Source organism: Diplotaxodon limnothrissa, linkage group LG11 (genome assembly GCF_057381915.1).
Source record: "Diplotaxodon limnothrissa isolate DT_005_m linkage group LG11, D_limnothrissa_male_GT1.1, whole genome shotgun sequence".
Taxonomy (NCBI): Eukaryota; Metazoa; Chordata; class Actinopteri; order Cichliformes; family Cichlidae; genus Diplotaxodon; species Diplotaxodon limnothrissa.
The window spans coordinates 4402293-4421963 of record NC_140606.1 but is presented as its reverse complement, the minus strand read 5'-3'; the positions used below and the strand labels follow the sequence as shown (position 1 = coordinate 4421963).

At 39.2% G+C, this 19671-nt stretch overlaps 1 protein-coding gene across 1 annotated transcript in view; it reads left to right on the top strand.

Moving 5' to 3' along the window:
* tsnare1 (T-SNARE Domain Containing 1) overlaps window positions 1-19671 on the top strand; it is a 267379-nt gene that overhangs the window by 116114 nt on the left and 131594 nt on the right. Inside the window, exon 8 of the mRNA XM_085366785.1 lies at window positions 14364-14436. Within this exon, the coding sequence (XP_085222911.1) occupies window positions 14364-14436 (73 nt within the window). The remainder of the gene's footprint in view (window positions 1-14363; window positions 14437-19671) is intronic.

The following is a 19671-nucleotide window of genomic DNA, read 5'->3' as shown; positions in this document are numbered from 1 at the left end:
AACTTGCATTACCATCAGCTGGTTTCAGGTCATGTGTCAGAAGAGTAAAACAGTGATATGGTCTGCACTAGGGATATGGACAGTACTTTAACTTTTTGGATTTTTACAAGAGTGAGATGGTAAAGCTGAGTCAATGCTGACCCAGTCTGATCATCAACAGGTAAAAAAGGCAGCGATGAACAGTCAGGCTGCAGCCTTCATTTCTAAAGTAGAACCACTGTGATGATCGCTTTGAAGTCTCTGTTTTGGTTTTCATCTTTGCCTTGTGCTGTCAGCTTTGTGTTCGTACTGAAATACTAAGAGAAAGATCACATGTGTGTTGTCATTAGGATAGGGTTTTCTGTTGGTGTCTGGGAGTGGTAGTTATGAGACAATATGTTTCGTATGTAACGTAACGAGTAGCGTAAAGAATTGCTTTCCCTGGCAAGTAAGTAAGTAACGTATGGCATTACTTTTAAGTAACCTTTTCTTTGTAATATGTGTAATACTCTATTTCTTTGTGTAATGAGTACAACACTGATCATAGCTTGAATGGATGGGGCGATCGTGGCTCAAAGAGTTGGCAGTTCGTCTTGTAACCGGAAGGTTGCCGGCTCGAGCCCCGGCTCGGACAGTCTCGGTCGTTGTGTCCTTGGGCAAGACACGTCACCTAGTGCCTACTGGTGAGGGGCCGATGGCGCGATATGGCAGCCTCTCTTCAGTCAGTCTGCCCCAGGGCAGCTGTGGCTACAACTGTAGCTGCCTCCACCAGTGTGTGAATGTGAGAGTGAATGAATAGTGGAATTGTACAGCGCTTTGAGGGCCCCGAAAAGCGCTATATAAATGCAATCCATTGTTGTTGTTGTTATTATTATTAAAAGGGGGGGGAGGGGATACCTACAGCATGCTTAAGCAATGGTGGTGATTCTTGAAGCAGAGCCAGTGAGAACCCAATGAGAATTAATACGTAATATCAATAACAGAATCGGAATCGCTAAATTCTTGTCAATTTCCATCCTGAATGTTGTGCTACCGCCATCCACCCAGCCACCTCTGCATGATTTCCATGAATCACATTACATACGCTTCCCACACTAGAGAATTATTGCAGAAGAAAACAATGCACTAAGTAATACTAAACACTGACTACACCAGTCGTGATTTGTATTTTTCGACAAGAATCCTGATGTGATGGGCTTACTGAACAGTCCTCTCTGGTTGTACACAATCTGCTGTTGAAACTTTTGAAGACATATTGTAAAACTTCACGAGCCATCTCAGAAGCATATGGCTGAATGATAGAAGATAGAAGCCCGGCACATGTCGCAGCAGTCAGCTTTTAAATTCACAAGCCTTTATGTGACAGTCCAGCATCAGATGGCAGCTTGCCGTCCAGCAGTTTGAAGAATAATGATAATGTTTTAGGAGCACTTTGCGGTATAATGAAGATGTATCTCTGTGCCCAGTCAGAGCTGTTTGAACTTCATCAATGTTTCAAATCAGCTAATCCAACCGCAGGAGCTGAAGCCTGAATAGGAACAAAAAAAAGCAAGCGCATCAATCTCTCTCTGCAGAGTGACACACAGCGAAAGAGCTGCCGCACGAATGACAGCTTCATTTCAGCACTGCAGCAGAGATGGGCCAGGCAGATGATTGGTGTTCAGACAGGGTCGTCTGGTCCTCGCTTTAGTTATAGCAGCATGGATAAATGTCATCGTCAGCACTTAGGCAGGTGCTGAGGGGCTTGACGCTGTTTCTTTGGGAGAAACGATAGCATCTGACAATGTGTTTTTTCACCTCCACACCACCCTTCTCGCCTCTATCCTTTCAGTCCAAACATTCTACCCGAACATCCTTCCATACCACTAAATCAGTAGTGTTTGCTGTGAGTCCCAACATGCCACTTTTTTTAAAATGGCTTTACTCCCAGAGGAGCCATGTCTGTCATCGTTATCAGCCTCTCTCTTTCTCTCTCTCTCTGGGAAAGGTTTGTGGTTCTGAGGTTAATTTTGTACTCCTCAGAGACTCAATGTGCCATATATGTGCGCTCTGCTGAGGCCTCCTGGCTGCAGCTGTGATCCTGATGCACTGACTAGAAGCTACAGAAGTCTTCCTGTCAGCTTTGCTCTCCAAGTCCATTAATGGCTCCCGTACTTTTAATTCCTTAATATCAACCAGGTCAATGGCAGATAAAGTTAGAGCTAGGATTTGGAATATCCAAATCTGCAAAACTGTCATTTGAAAAGGTCTGAAAGATAACATCATCAGGTTTCCTAAAATGTTCATAGAAAATCAGCCTTAACTGGATGGCAGCCTTAAAAAGTGTGTCGAAAACTATAACAGTAAAATCTTAGTTAGCTGGATCATTAATAACCAAGACAAGCAGGGGATGATGTTCATTCACATAACATATGACACATAAAAATAAAGAAAACAAGGATTTCAAAAAATCATCTTTACTTTATCTGACAACGAAGACCTTGTGTTTAGAAAAATGCTGCGAACACCAGACAACACCGAAGGCAGGGATGAGATGCAAAAGGCACAGGTGAGTCCAGTTCAAACAAAGCATCACAATATAATTGTATAATAATATAAAAAATATAAATGTAGTTAATAACAGAATCATGGAACAATACATAAAGACCACACACAAATATCCATTCATCCATTCATTTTCTTCCACTTATCCAAGTCAGGCTCATTACATATATCAATCAGGTCAATTTAATTCATTTCAGCTCAATGTAATATGATCGATAAACAACTATACATCTTATGCACGTGTGTGCGTCCATCAAAGTCATATAAATTGGGCAGGCAGATATACCACATCTCCTTCTTCTTGGACTATTTCTTAATTTTGAGATGTAGTTTAACTTATTGAAAGTTTGGAACTGGACTTATTTGGAATTGGTTACTGATTTACAACCTCACCTGTCAAGCAAAAAACACATGTACTGTGCTAGTTGTTTTATTACGAGTTTCTGGAGCCTATGCTTAATCGCAGGTTAGAATCTGTCTCTGCTGATTAATTAAGTGCAATCTGAATACCACACCTGAAGAAGCAGTGGAAAAAAAGGTCCACAGCAAAGTGTTTCTGTCTTATTGATGCATCCTCAGGACAATCCATCCACATAGTTACACTTCAGATACAGTGGAAAGACCCTCAGATAAATCAGATAAATCAGTTCAGCGGGCAAACAAGACTTTAATGGTTGGCGCAGAAAGTGTCTGAGAGAATTTGGTTTATTAGCAAAAACAGCTGTTATTAACCTCCACCATCAAAAGTGCATTGATTTTCCTGTCTTTATACACTGATGTTTCTAGCATGATGGCAGATCATCTAGTGTGGGTCAACAGATAAAAAGAAGATTGCTCTCTATGAAATCTGTTTGCGTCTCACTGCACACATTTAATTCCTTTTAACATTTTTCCATTACTGTAAAATTGGGAATCAGAATAACACGATAACTGTCGCAGCAGATAAACCGTGGTATTATTCCTGATATACAGTGAAAATGCCATACAACAACAAAACACATTAAAATATTTCAACTGGTTCTGACATGTTGCTGAAATTGATTCAACTACTGATGAGAAAAGCCCTTTAAATAATATACAGATAGATAATATAGAAAATATGATATGATATTTCTTTAAATTTTAATTAAATTATAATAAGTAGGTCATTACATTAAAAAAATCTAACAATTCCAATTATTTTCTCTTTTTTTTAAATTAACTGTCATAACTACATTCACCACAACTGAACAATTACATATTTAAAATAAGACTATACAGTTAAGACTGTTGTAAGGATTGGCAACTCAAAAAACCTTGAAATAGTTGAAATGACATGGCACTAAAAAAGAAAATACATTAGAAATCAGATTCATGATGTACGTCCGCAAAGTCAGAAGGCGACAGAAAATTCCACATCAATCTTTGTGGTGTCTTTCAATGGGCCCACCATACACAAAAAGAGGATTTCTTTAAAGATTTTTTTGTATATATATACTAGAAATTGAATTTGCTTATCTTTCAGTTAAGTACAAAATTCTACTCTACATACCTTCAAGGAATCTCACACTTCCACCAAAGTCAGTCAGATGAATGAATGCTGAATGATGAAGTTAACCTCTGTGCCCACAAGTATTAAGTTCTACCATCATCTGTTCTCTGTTTAAGCTGATTTGATCAAGTGTAGACACGGGGTACTGATAAGTGCTGGTCATGCATTAGAAACTTTTTGGGATGGGTAACTTTAACTGTTCTGGGTGCTGAGCATACCCACAGTTATTTCCACAGCAATCTGGCCAGCAGTTACCATAATGTTAAGTGTTGGTGTGAGCCAAAATGCTGGGTGAACAGATGGACAGATCTGCTGATTCTAGGCCCATTGCTTGTGTAGAGAAGCTCTTGAACAGTGACAGGAGTGAAAATCATTTGTTGCCTTCATCCTTTTGTTCTGAAAAAAAAAAAAATCACACAAGGGGAAGCAGATTGAGCCTAAGCAGACTCCAACGTCTGTCTTTAATATTTCAGCTTGGTCTCCTTGTTGACCTTCAGGTCCTGCTGCTGGCATTCACATTGTTCAGGGATGTCTAGTCCTTGGGCTACTGCCAAAGGCAAGACATGATTTTACATTTATAAACAGTTTATTTAGTCACAGCGAAAAAAATAGAGATGTCTCTCATGGACTAAATGTTGTAAAAAGGTCATTTTTTTCCCCTCTTCCTCCCCCCTTTTCTCACCAGCAGGCGTGCACGTAAATCTGCTTAACAGTTTTTCTGCTGCGGCAATGACACTGTGTCCTGTTGCCCAATGCCTTTAGACTCGGGTGGTAGATGTGGAGAGAGTTTCATATCAGCATTAAGCACACGTATCAAAGACAGTGAGAGTGGGATAGGCAGGGATGTTTTAGTGTCACAGAAAATACCAGATCCACTATTTGTCCTTCATCTAAGCTACTTGTATCTTCAATATCTTTACATAACAGTGCTTCTTACAATCCACCTGATGATTATGTCTTATTGGCGTAACTCTTTTTACTCAGAAGTCAGCTTTAGCTGACTGGAGAAACAAACTCATTGGGCCAAAATTCCTTTAGTCTTGTTCAAAACATAAGAATTGGAGTGAAATTTGAGACTCCATTTAAAGACGAGTGGATCCCTTTAGTTTATTTTTTGACAAGTAAACAACATATAGTTTTTCCTCAAGATCCATAACCAAATAAAGTCATCCAAATAATGTTGGTCTTTTAGCAGAGACACATAAACGTATTAGTTTTGACAGTGTTTTAAATGAATTCATAAAAACTTTAACTCCTACTAAAATTAACATCCCATAAAAATACTGAAATTTTCTCTCATCGAAATGGACATTTTTCTCCAGCTCCATATATACTGGTCAGCTACAAAATTTTAGCCTGCTCAACAGTTTAAAACCACTTGAAAAAAGGCAAAAAAAAAATCATATTTTGCATGGTTGGACCTTAACAAGGTTCCAAGTTCAGCTTCAACATGCAACAAGAAGAAATGGGAGTGAGACAAAACATTTTTTGAGCGTGCAATTTATTGAAAACAATGCCTAAACTGAAACAGGCTGGTTTACAGCGAGCCAGCCATTTTGATCAATACAGATCTTATACAGTCAAAACAAGCCACTATCAGCAAAAATGCATCTGCACTGGATGAACTGGGTAATGAACAGATCCAAAACAGATCCAGAAATGATAGGATCCAAAATGTATCTGGGTTAGTATCTGCACCACACACATTTAGACTGACTGGTATTCCTCTGAAAAATCGACTTTAATCATTAGCTAACACATGTATTAGCAAGCTAATGCTACCAAGCTTGTGTTTGTTACGCATGCCTTGCAGATGCAGTTGTACAAATGTATAATTCCTCAAATAAATGCAAACACACTTGATAAAACTAGCTATAAAAATCTGGGGGGGACTATAACCCCAGAGTAAACACAGGCAGCTTTCTCTTTTAAATTCATCCAATCTGGCACCAAAGTGTTGCAATTTCTTTAAAATTTTACATGCAATGGAACAGTGCACATGTGGATTGTTGATATTTAATACAAATATCTGAAATTATTACTAAACTGAGGTAATTTAGATTGTGGAATCATATTATCCGTGTTGTAGTAATGCTAATCTAGTATGCTTTAAAAGTGCCTGCATTGTCCCCCAGTCATTCCAGGAATATTTCCTCTTATATATCTGTATTTGTTCTTTCAGGATTCTAAGCAGAGGACCAACATTACACACAGCACTGATGAAGTCTTTACTGTCCTACATTTAGCAGATTTTTTTTTTAGATGCACATGTTAAACTGCTAATTGATATAAATACTCCAAAATACAGAATAGCTCCTGTGAACCTCCCACATTACATGTCAGATATAACATCTCAAATATAAAAATTTGTAACATAAGATTTTTTGTTTTGCTTTGGTTGCTACATGCCTATCATAATTGTTAAAAATATTTATTCAACATAAACACAAAGAACAGTAATTATCGACAGTTAATTATGTCCCACCCCATATGGAAAAGAAATAGTAAAAACTTATAAAAGACTTGCATAAGATGTGGCCTACTTCATATAGTGAATCATAGAAGGCTTATATGATTGACTCATGAAAGTGGCCACTTTCATATATTGTTTTAGTAAGTATCCAAAACATACAAGTTTCATTTATATAATTTTTCAAGGGATCTTATATCTGTTTTCACTCTTGTATGCTTTTCATACAAGTTTCACACAAGACAGATACAAACTTTATAAGATTTATATATCTTTTCCATATGGGACGACATATTTGCAACACTGAAACACATTTAGTCTGGAATAGGAACAGACAAAAGTGAGTTACATGACAAGGATGTGACATAATCAAATACCACTACTCTAATTTTAACCATGTTACCATACCATTTTTGATTAAATAATCATAAATCTAGGCAGCACGGTGGCACGGTGGTTAGCACTGTTGCCGCACAGCAAGAAGATCCTGAGTTCAATTCCACCATCAGGCCGGGGTCTTTCTGTGTGGAGTTTGCATGTTCTCCCCGTGTTTGCGTGGGTTCCCTCCGGGTACTCCGGCTTCCTCCCACCGTCCAAAAACATGCAGTTAGTGGGGATAGGTTAATTGGAAAATCCAAATTGCCATTAGGTGTGAATGTGCGAGTGAATGTGAGTGCGAATGGTTGTCTGTCCCTGTGTGTTGGCCCTGCGACAGACTGGCGACCTGTCCAGGGTGTACCCCGCCTCTTGCCCTATGACAGCTGGGATAGGCTCCAGCGCCCCCCGCGACCCTGAAAAGGATAAGCGGAAGCGAATGGATGGATAATCATAAATCTAAATAATTGCTCACAAGCGTCTAATCTGTTGCCTTTGTGAATGGTTTAAGAACAGTGTATTTGAGCAAAGACTTGAAAATATATACCGAAATGACTAAATAGCATCTGACTATTGAAGCGTTAAGGTATTGTAGATATTTAAAGTTGCGTAAATTAACATGTTAACTCTTAACTGAAATTGAATGAGTATTCAATATGAGGACTTATTTTTCAAGAATTTATTAAAAATATATCTTTTTAAATCTATGTTTTGGGGTTCTTGAGTACTGGTGACAGGATTGTGCCAAGCATAGCACACAAAACCTAAAATATGTCACAAGGCTCATCTAAACTGATTTCTCGAATATGACAATGAGTTCATTGTAATCAAACACTCCAGGGGAGCAACTTCGTGAAGTGGTGATGATTTGCCTCATGTATATGAGGCCAGAAAAAAAGCAAGATGTACCTAATAAAGTGTCTCTGAATTTGTATAGTAAACAAACTGTTATTGTTACTGTTGTGAACCCTCACATCTAACATAGCTAAAGTTTCAAATAATAAGAAGTGATGCTTCTTCTAAGCCGCCACACCGAAGCACACAATCACTGTGTAGAAGACGATAAAGACACAATTCAGGTGAATTGAGGTAATATACTGGAGAAGTCTACAGGTTTCACATTAGATATGTAAAACCCAAAAATCATAAAAGCTACATTTGGAATCAGGGCACTTCTCAGGGCCACACGACCTCTCCTGATGTAGTGAGGGTGGAGGTAAAGAGGTCCATCTTTCTCAGCATGGAACGCTCATTTGCTGATGTTACGAAAACAAGACTTGTTTTGAACCATCTTCTCTCTGTGTTGATAGGATAACTCGTCAGTAACCATCTGAATGCAAGTACTCCTCCCTCTCACTGTATGTATCTACAGCATCTAAATTAATGTTGTTGGAACACTTACCTCTGTTGTTGTTCTCTTTGAGACTTAATCTGATAAGATGTCTGGATTTTTACATTAAAATGCTTTGTTGCTTTATCTGAGTTCATTTAAGGTCTCAGACTTATCTATCTACAGGGCTGATTGGGAGCGTGAAGTCACACCAAACTGCTCAGCTTGTGAATTGTGAGTTGGTCAGCGAGAACAAAAGGAATCAGAAATGACAAGCGTTGACAGAGAACAATGACTAATGTGCCTGCGGAGAGTAGATACGTCATCAAATGCTGCCAAATCACAACTGACATGACAGAGTCTGCTGATGTGCTCCGTAAACCAGACTACACCTGACAAAATGCAACTGACACTCTAAAACATAATAATGTAACACTGGTCTGGTTGGCTCGTAGTGCAGCCATGAAAATGTGGCCATCTTACAACATTAGTTTGAATAAGAAATAACAGAAGTTATTGAAGCTTTTAATAAGAATAAATTCTCATGGTTACATGTTTTGGAAGAATAAATTAAAATGGTGCTTTTGACCGCGTTAGACAACATATAAAAGCTAGATGTAGCCGATCATTGTCTTTGGACAGGACATTTTAAGGCCTCAACATTAGCATTTTGGTTACTGCCATGATGTTTTTTTAGACGTAAGACTTGACCGTAACAAAATGGTGTTATCAAGTTTAAGTCACAGTCTATGTCCAAGAATTGTATAGCTGCAATGCGCAAACGCAGGTGTAGCCCAGCTAGGAAAAAAGAGCAGTGGAAAGTAGTTTTTGTGGTGTATGATGTAAACAATTTAGTCATTTCTTTCTTTTTTTTATTTAAAGGAAGATGTGGACAAATAAGATTATCTGTTGTCGTTTAACTTGGCCAATCAGCAATGAGCTCCCAGTGACCCTTGCTGATTGGCCTTGATCGCATGACTTTCTGTAGTTACCATTTCGTTCCTGTTCATACAATGCCATGTGCCAGAGAAACTAATGTTCCCGAAGTCGAATTGCTAGGAGTTGCAAGCGAATCTGCTGCAGTTTTTTTTGGTCGGTCAGAGTTTCACCCTGTCATCGATCAGGTTTTTTTTGTTATCTGATAAAAGGATGACTCGACAGACCGACCCAGTCTGAAGCAAGCCCTCATTGAGGAGCAGCGATTCCACAGTTCCAGTTAACTGGATGGCGAGCCAACCCAAAAGTTAACAGGATTTGCTGAGGTTTTATTGAAGCCAAAGTTTAGTTCCCATTGAAGCTTCAGATACCTGCAGGACTACGAACTTTCTTCCTTCATCGGAGTGTGGTAACGTTAAACAAACTGAACGGGCCCCAATGATCCATCAGTTACCAGACATTATTCACTCATACATTTGACTCAGAGAAAGCTGTATGCACGCACTTTTATTTAGTTTGTTATTTTGGGGTGAAATATTTTGTATTTTAATTTATTGCTTTCATTACATTTGTTGCAGCTGCCGTGTGTCTAATATAACAAATTTGTGAACAGTCTACTGTGGTGTGGTCTCTCCTTATTGGTGTTTATACCTTGGGCTCCTGTCGATCCTAGATTTTCTGATACTGGCTAGTAGGAGTTCGGTCATTCTTTCGTAAGTTGGGTTACACAGGCACCTGCTGCTTCTGTGCCAGACTCTTAAATTGTAATGGGACAGTGGGCATTTTAACACAGGAGTCTTTGGAGAATGACTCTTTTTTTGGGGGGTGGCCATGAGAGGAACGGCAGTTTATGGCACGAAATAGTAGACTTCTTTATTCATAATTTTGGGTTGGTGTTAAGTAAAAACTCATGAAATACTACAATCAAATACTAGTAACAGGGTAAAATCAGAGGGGTGACATAATAGTTAAAAAAAGAAAATGATAGAAATGAAAAAGCAACACCTTCTTTTCTGTCCATTCATTTCTTTTTCAACAACAGAAAGAAACAAGAATCCCAGTACAGTCAGACTGACATTGTTGGTGTTGATAAAATGTTTTGCCTGTTGATAATGTATGAAACATCCAGTGGTCCTCTGGTTAAACAGTAATTGAGAAAAGGTCCATAATGGCTCATTAACATTCATAAGAGTGAGATTATGTCCCGTAAATATTCAGCAAAGTTAAAGTCACAGAATGTTGATCTCTTTTTCCTTGTTACCCTGACAGAAAAAAGGAATATATGCAATGTAAACATTTCTTCAAAACACATTTGCCTGGTTGGCTGTGAGGTTGGAATTAAACATTATTTAGGGGGCAGGTATAGCTTCTCAGTGAAATCCAAGCTGGTTTATTTGAATATACAACCAAGTTCTATACTCAAGTTATAGGTGTTCATTTGTTCTCTTCATATTTAGCACCACTTTGACAGCGCTGCATTTGAAAGTGTTGGATTTTAAAGCCTTGCATCACATTTTATCCAGGATCCAGAACAATGCATTTTGCATAATGCAAGCAAAGGCTTTAGGGTTATTTTCACAGACTGGACAGAGGTGTAAAATTGGTCAGTCAGTTCTCCCACTAAAAGTCAAATTTTGTTCTTCCTTGAAGAATATTAATTTGTTGTAAAATACTAAGTATAGTATAGAACACTTATAATCACGTACAGAACTATAATCAACTGCTCTTAACCTCTCCAAAAACATTACAAATGAACTTATCTGTCACAAAGAGTACTGATCCTTAACACAGTGTTAGGTGTTGTAATTTACACTGACAGAAAATGTCACAAATAATTCCTAATAGTTGGGCCAACCTGAGACCTTTCAATAACCATGTTATAACTTGAATGTAGTCACATAAGTAGACAACATATGACAACGTGTCCTCACAGTAGTTCGATTGCATTCAGATCACGTTCAGATTCTAGTGGAGGCGCCACTTTAGCTTGGGAATGTACTGAGAGACTCCTTTCTCAGCGAGGTCTCGCTCTGATTGCTACACTCACATTTGGCCAAAAGAAGCAAACTAAGTGGGAGAGAGCACTTCAGAGTTCCAAGTAACTTCTCTGAGCAAAAAAGGTGTGAAAACGCCTTAAATCTCCCAGACGCCTCTTCAGGGGTCGTGTCATCTATCGGCACACCCCCTCCTCATAGCTGACTTGCATGCCTAATCGGTTCTTATTACTGATGCTGGTTCGCCTTTAAAAGGCTGACATGAGAACTCTGCTGTGCCATACTTCCCTCTGCAGGCACTAGAGGAAACCTCTCATAACTGCCCTGCAGTGAAAGATGGAAAGACATGTTTGTGTGTACACTGCTAGCCGCTGCAAACTGCAGTCATCCTGGGAGAATCAAACCTTATCTAGCTACTTTGCTGTCATATATTGGACTATAAATTACCTTCATCTTGATAATACCTTGAAAGAATCAAACTGTGAAGAGCAATTAAATACAAAACAGAAACAGACTAGAATAATCACACAAGAGACCAACTCTGATGCTGATTTCTGTGTGGATAAATAGAACAATATCTTGGTAACACAAGCATGAAAGTATCGAAAAAGAAGAGTCCCTTTTTCCATCCTCTATCAGATGATCTGCAAGTTGCAAAGCTGTGGATTGAGCTGCAATCTCTCTCACAGGTGTTCATATCAGCTGCTATCAGAAACATCTTTATGACTTGCGAAATGCAAGGCATGCAGTTCTAATGACTGAGGTGTCAATCAGATGCTGCCGGCAGGGTTGTTGTGACTATTTTATCTTGGCCTCAAGTTTAATTGTGTTTTTGCTGCCTCGGCAGAGGCCCCAGTGTCAGATGAAACTGATGTCTGAATTGTGGTCTGACATTTTAGTTGCATGAAAATATACAGACCCTCAGAGCCTTTCGTTTATTCAAGTATGTTCTTTTTATCAGTCATACACAATAACAAGAGCAGCAGGATTGACAGACAGTGTCAGAGGACCAGCAGAGGTGAGCTCTGGAAGTGAGGATTAGTCTGATTCTTTGGCTATCATCATAAAGAATTGTGGCATGTAGCAAAAGTTCACTGACATTTTATTGATCCCTATACAGCAAGCTCGGTTTTTGCATGTGCGCCACAGTGGGAGGTAAGGTCAGGGTGAGCTGTAGAGCACTGCCCCATGGAGCTGGTGCAAATTTAGAGTGAATTACTCAAAAACTGGTGTCCTTTCAGTTTTCCTTGACTTTGATGAATAACATTGTGTACAGACGGAAAATGTGTCATAGAAAGAAAATTCAGCTGAACTGGCACAAATGCTAATGCACTAGGGCTCTCTAGGATGTCATTATAGAAGAGCAAACAGGATAAAATGCCCTTTAAGGTGCCCACACAAAGGAGAAAACATACAGTAGTCTATATGGTTGTCTTAGGTCTTGGTCAGTCAGAAATGGAGGGCTCTGTAGAAAGCCCCTATATATGATGGAATGCAGTGTCCTCGTAGTTGCACTTAGTGGAAAAAAATATCTCCATAACCTCTGAAAAGCAAGAAAGCACGATGATGTGCATTTAAATGAAGAGCTTTGTTATAACTGAATGAGGTGGACGTTTGGATGCTTAAGTAACTTCATTTTAACCATCTAAACTTGGAAGCCTGAACCACCTCAGCTGGCTCCTTTCAATGTGGGGGGAGTATCAGAGCTGGCTATCAGAATGTCCTTTTTGTTGTTGCAAGTCTTGGAAAAAAGGCAACAAACAAATCATCCTAATGAACATCCATGTTGGCTGGTTCCTAGCCTGATGCCAGTATCCAGTGGCTTCTGGATTGCTCATGAGAAGAATTTGAAGCACATGAAATATGGAAAAGGGCACAGTGTTGGCTCCAAGCCTGGCCACCCACTCAGCCCTCAGGCAGGGGTCCACTGCACCCACCCACCCACGGTCGCCCCAACCCACCTGGGTGTGTACGTGTGTGTGTGTCCCCCCGTCTGTCTATGTCTATTCGCAACACAGTGTTTGCTAAATTGGTTACACACTGTTCTGTCATTATGATAAAATGAGCCCTGATTGCCCAATGCTTTGCCAGGTAAAATAAATTTATTATTCTATTACAGGGTGATGGACAGGGTTGCCTCAAGATAAATGCAAAAAGTCTTTAGCATCACAAGCTTTGCCAGGGGCCATTTTTGCTCCATTCAAATGGTTTTTGCCAAGTGGCAGGATGGCTGCCAGTTTCCACAGCAAACTCCGCCACCTGTGATGGATGGCCCAGTGGGTTAGGCTACACAAACGCAGCTGTGATTGCACGGTGCCATAATGGAGGAAAAGGGAGGGACCTGCGAGCATGAGATAGACAGAGGTTTTATAAGCTTTCATATTGCTTTGAGCTGAAACATTGAGAGCAGATTCAAAGCTCTGAGACTGTGGAGAATTAGCTGCGGTCAGCCATAGCTGCACCAGTTCGCTCTGTGCCTTGACAGTGGAATAATTGAACAAAAACTTTGAACTGCATTTTTTTTTTTTTTACTTTTGGACAAGCCAAGCACAAAACATTTAGGATTAGACACAAATCCACTGTCAATTAAAGGGACAGGGAAATTGAATTAGAATTGCATTTTCTATAGAAATCCTTCATAGCTGCACAACTATGAGCAAAACATTTAAGGATGACAAAAAGCCACTACAGTTTCCTACAATTTTTTTGTTGACATAATATCAGTCAAAACTGGCTTCAATTGATCTCTGTCCATCTGAAACCATGAACCATCCTTTCTACTACTTCTTTGATCGATCAGGATTGATCAGGGTGATAAAGAATATGCAAATCCCACCTTTGCACTTTAGAGTCTTTTTTATTAGATAAAAATAAAAAATAAAAAAAATGTAGTGAAATGAAATAATGTTATGTTATTCTGTTACATATTCTGTTTCTGTAATTAAGCCTGACTGCCTGCTCACATATGCAAGATGACTTTGTGCATTATTCAATATTGATAATACTTTGCATTTAGTTTAAGTAATAAAGATGATAACATCTAATAAGACCAAACAGTGTAAATATGGACAATAATATTATTAATAAATGAATAATAATAACCTTACTTTTCAAGCTATAATCTTTGTCCTATGTGCACATTGTCTCTCATGGACTGATATGTACGGAGGACTAACATGAGCATTCACTGTGATTTCTCCATAGAGAGACATGCTGGATGTCAGTCAAATCATGAAGGATCTGGCCAGCATGGTTCATGAACAAGGAGATGCAATAGGTAAGATGCTGCCCCATCTTGTTGTGTATGCCTTGAATTTTTACACTGCCGACTCTAATTTATTACAGATAACCTTTTGTGGGCTCATTTTAATATGATGTGCTTGACTAATGCCCTAAGCTTGAACGTTCTGCTGGGCAAAACAAACTTTTTAACCTCCACCTCCCTGCCACACTGACAAATTTTCTGATGAGAAGCAAAAAGATGTGGGTTTAAAAACCACAACAGTGCAGAGTGTTTGAGAAAATCCATTTAGACACCCTGATATCTATAAACGGCTCTCCACTCCCTGCAGTGATGTAGACTTGGCAAAAAGAATGAAACTTAGCACACAGATATAGGACAGATATAAAGGCTTTTCTGCTGGGTCACAAATGTGCCATCAGCTATGTCTGGCTCCGTCATGAGCATTCACTGGGGAATTAGCTTTTACTTGGTGTCAGCCATATGGGAAAAAGGGGCATACCTGAAAAATGTAGGTGTGATTTTGGCTTTAGATCAAATCTAACTTGAAGTGAAAGGCAGATGACTTTCCAAGTTAAGGTTACTGTGTTGAGCCGTGGTCGGTGTAGCATAGGGCTGGGTAACGTCACTGATTTCTATAGCTGGTTTAATTCTGATTCACTAGGTCTGGATTTGATTTGATTTGATTGAATTTGGACTCAGTCAGAAATATTATTTTAAATAAATATTAATTGACAATTTATCAGTACATATCCATATTTTTATATTTGTGTATAAAAACAAAGCTTGTGAGACTTCATCAGAGGTTTAAGCATCACAGCAGATGCCTTTGTGTCAAAGTAACTGAGGATAAAACACAAAAAAACATGAAGGAGATTTTTCTGGTCTGGCTTTTTATAGTGGATAGGCTTAAAAATATTCTGCAGCAGATCAAAAACTGAAGAAAACCATGAATCAACTCATGAACATTACCTGATGCTGCTGAAAGAAAAGCAAAAAGTTACAGAGTAAACTTAAAGAAGTTTTATTAGAGACACAGCTAAGAGTTTTGAAATTTGGCATCATTTACAAAAATGTTAATTTCTTCTGTATTAAACAGAAGAAGTTAGGCTTTCTTGTCAGAGGTCATTTTGTAAAAACAAAAACGCAGCGGCTGACTGCTGAGTAATAAGCAAGCAAATAATGTAGAAAACAGAGATTTTTGATGGTTAACCGGTTTCACTGAGAGAGAGAGAGGGAGCTGTGCAGAAAGTGCGATTTTAATCGTGGTGGAAGCCAAACAGCCAAAGTAAGAGGGAATTTATTTCTGTGTTTTTCAACCATGACGTGTAGTTTCATCTTCTTTTGCTGGTGGTTCAGTGAAGGCCCGACAGCATTAACCTCTAATTTCAACCCGCATAATGACGGGAAGAACTATTGTTTAAAATTATTGTTCAAAAAATTGCCAGTACAGGAATAGCCCTAAAGAATGTAGCCTCATGGGCAGTGTAGTCCAGATGTAAGTAAGCTATTAAGACTCGACTGTACACCGTGTTCGTGTTTTCCTCCGAAACAATAAGTTCTGTTGCAGCAGCCTTTCAACTCCTCTCTCTGTCTCTCCCTAGAAAAGTTGAGCCAGACAACAAAGTAAAGCTAGTTTTCAGCTACGAGCCCGACATGAACCCGACGTATTAGCCAGAGGTCCCTTTACTACGGTTCAGAGCCGCGGACCTGTTTTATATACGCGTTTTCTATGTCCACTCTACTGTTACTCGTTTTATATTAAGATTTAAAAATCTAGTTGTATGGCCAGTAACCTTCAGTAAAAGTAATAAATCACACAGCAATAGTAGATTCATGTAGTTGTAAAAAGTTTGATAATATATTAAGTAATCCTGAGTATTCAGAATACGTTACTCTCATTGAGTAACGTAACGGAATACGTTACAAAATACATTTTGGGGCATGTAATCTGTAATCTGTAGTGGAATACATTTTTAAAAGTAACCTTCCCAACACTGTTTAATGGCTAGACTGAAGGCTTCTAAGAGGACAGACCTCAAAAACACTTGGTGACAACTGGATCAGTTGAATCAAAGCAGGATTTGACAGACAAAAATTAGCACACCATCAAGTCTTGCACTAGTGATGGACAAGCAATTTTGTCTAAAGAATTTCTAAAATTTCTCTGTCTAAACAAGGTCATAGTGTCAGAGGATGCATAGCGTCTATAAAGACATACTTTGTAATGGAAAAAGTTTTATTTACTGATGAATCCTATTTTGTGGTTCGTGGTAGTAATGGAAGGTTGTTTGCAAGGAGACTGACTGAAGAGAGAAACCACACAACAATGTATCAAACCCACAGTAAAACACTGTGAAGACATCTCAAGGTATCTCTGTGGAGAAGGATTCATATTCATAACTCAAAGATATGAAGAACCATTTCAACCCAAGACCTGTTTATTATGGACTTGTTAAACGTCACCACAAACCCACTGAAGATTTTGTCAAAAAGATAAACATTCCTGATCTCAGGAAAAACACAACAGTGCTGACCATAACTATTGCTAGCTTTATTTAAACACACACACACACAAACACAGGATGATACTTCAGTGTCTCAAAATACTCAGGATTAGTTGCATTGCTTTATGGAGTAAAAGGTGTGGGTACGTAATGGGGTTGTGGGTGTGTGATGAAGTTTCCTAGGAAGAATGGGAAGCAATAACTTGTGCTAATTGCTACCTTTTTGTTACAGAGTGCCCTTTTGTTTGCTACCTTCAATCAGGCTAATGTAGATACCCTTTAAATACCCTTTAGAGTCAGGATGACTAAAACTGGCTTATCCTAACTGCAAGAATGGATAATAAAATGTTTTTGTTTTTGTTTTCTTCGTTGTTTGCCCTTTTCTCCAATGTACTAGTCTTAAGTAGGCTTGCTAAAATGTAGAGATATAAATGATGCGCCAAATTCAAAACTGTTTTTTAAGGGTAATTTTTCTCTGTTCTGTCATTATTTTATTATCTGTGAACTTTGCAAAATAAGCAAGAAAGCTGATCCCACTAAAGGTGGAAACAACAAACTTCACCACTTGAGGATTAAACTGCCATTTCATACAGCAGGAATGTAAGGTGGATATACTAGCAGCTAGTGATGTGTAACCCAAAGTAAACAAATGACTCAACCAGCTTCTCTGGAGTATTCACTGGCGCTCCATTTGACAGGGAGACCAGGGTAGATGAAAATTATTGATGTGGGTACATAGTGGTAAAGCTTCAAGCAACTTATTAAAAAATGCTGAGCCAAAATGCAAGGTCCTGAGTAGAAAATATTTATCAATTCATGATTTAGTATGTTACATTATTATACAAATGAACCCCACCATCAGGAAAATGAACCATAATTTGATTTAAATGGACTAAACACCACAGATGTGAAAACACCTGTGAGAGGTTTAGTGTTACACACTCAATTTTTTGATATTTCATTGTAAAGCATCCTGGTACTTGTCCAGCTGTTCCTGTGGCTATTTGTCATGCAATTATGCACTCAAAACAGTGAGTATAAGTATTGTAATAGCCACAATTACAAACTGTATACACAAAAAGAAAAAAATGCTAATATTAGCACCGTTCAACTAACTATGTTAGCATGGTACTAACAGAGGCACAGGGTGATAATTTTTGTCTAGCTAAAAAAAGCAGGGAAAAACACCTTGGAGTATCTTTTTGTAAGACCAGACTAATGAAGGTACTTTAGGACTTTATTTATCTGGGTGTGATTGTATGGGTTTTCTCATCCAAGAAGCTTCTTTGGTTCAACTGGTGGAGTCCAAAACAGTTGGAGGTAATAAACCGCTAGTGGCGGGTGTCATCTTGGAGCTGGCCCTAAGGGTCGTCAGCACAGTGTTGATCACGTTGTCACATGAGACATGACGAGGAGAGAAAACGTGGGTCATTCCCATCACTGGGCCCACAGGTGAAACCTCTGTGAGACAATGGCCCACCCCACCATGATGTGAGTTATTATGGTCACCTGAGGCCAAATGTGAATGGGAGTTGAAACGCCTGAAATGGATCGCAGGACTGCACTGTTGGTGGGTGATAGCAGCTACAGTAGACGTCGATGGCGCCCTTCACTTGTATCTTAAATCATGTGTCTTCTCTGCCCAAAATATAAACACTGGCATCCTGGAAGGAGTGTCATAATCTTAAAATGCAGGTGTAAAGCTGTGTTGTTTCCTGTTTGTAGAGAGGAGAGCTGTTTGTCTTATGTAGAGATCTAATCACTTCTCGCTGCACTGCACCGCATACACTGTGTTGTTTTGCTTGTGTTTGGGTGTTTTGTCCTTAGAGTGAACCAGTTCATAGGCTCACCTCCAGGAAACAAGAGAACAACCTCCACTAGGCATTTTAATACATAGGACCCTCCAACAGTTGGTCTGCGACTGAATGAATGAGGTGCAAAATGTGCAGAAGTCCAGTTGCCTTTTTTTCAAGCTGTTAAGACGACCATAACCCGGCTGACAGAGACCCTAGACCAGGTATGTCGAACTCCAGGCCTCAAGGGCCGGTGTCCTGCAGGTTTTAGATGTGTCCTTGATTGAACACAGCTGATTTAAATGGCTAAGTTACCTCCTCAACATGGTCGTGTCCAAATTCATGGGCTGCATCCTCCTGAGGACCCGGCCTTCGCGGTCTACGTGGGCCGGGTCCTCAGAACGTCTGGTAGGCCGGAAGTAAACGGCCGTGAAATTGGACGGTCTAGCCTTCTGATTAGCGTCACCGCTGTCTCGGTGGAGTTTAATAAACTCAGCCGTCTGCTCCTTGCTATCTAAAATATAACGGGACACTGGCGTAAATTCTCGACTGTCTCATACTTCTGTTTAATCAGTTTTCTGTTTGACGTTTAGTCAGCTGTGTAAAAACCAAGGAGGAACCCACCCGGGGGATTAATAAAGTTTTATTTTATTTTATCTAATCTAATAACTTTAATCTCAGCCAAATCGATTTACTCACGAACAAACAAAACACTGAAAAAAGCCCAACAATAACATTTTTAGGTTGTCTAAGTGACTTATATATTACGTTTAACCCGAGCAGCGAAAGTCCACGGTGATCTGAAAATGATGTGCCAGGAGTAACCCTCGAGCTCCCGACGAGCTATCGAGCTGGTGGGTAGCAGACGCCTCCGAAAACGTCGAAGCACTTTTGCAAATATGCGATATCTTGATAAACCGAGCAGATATTTGATGTTTACACAGCTACTTTCTCGCCTGGAAATATGTTAA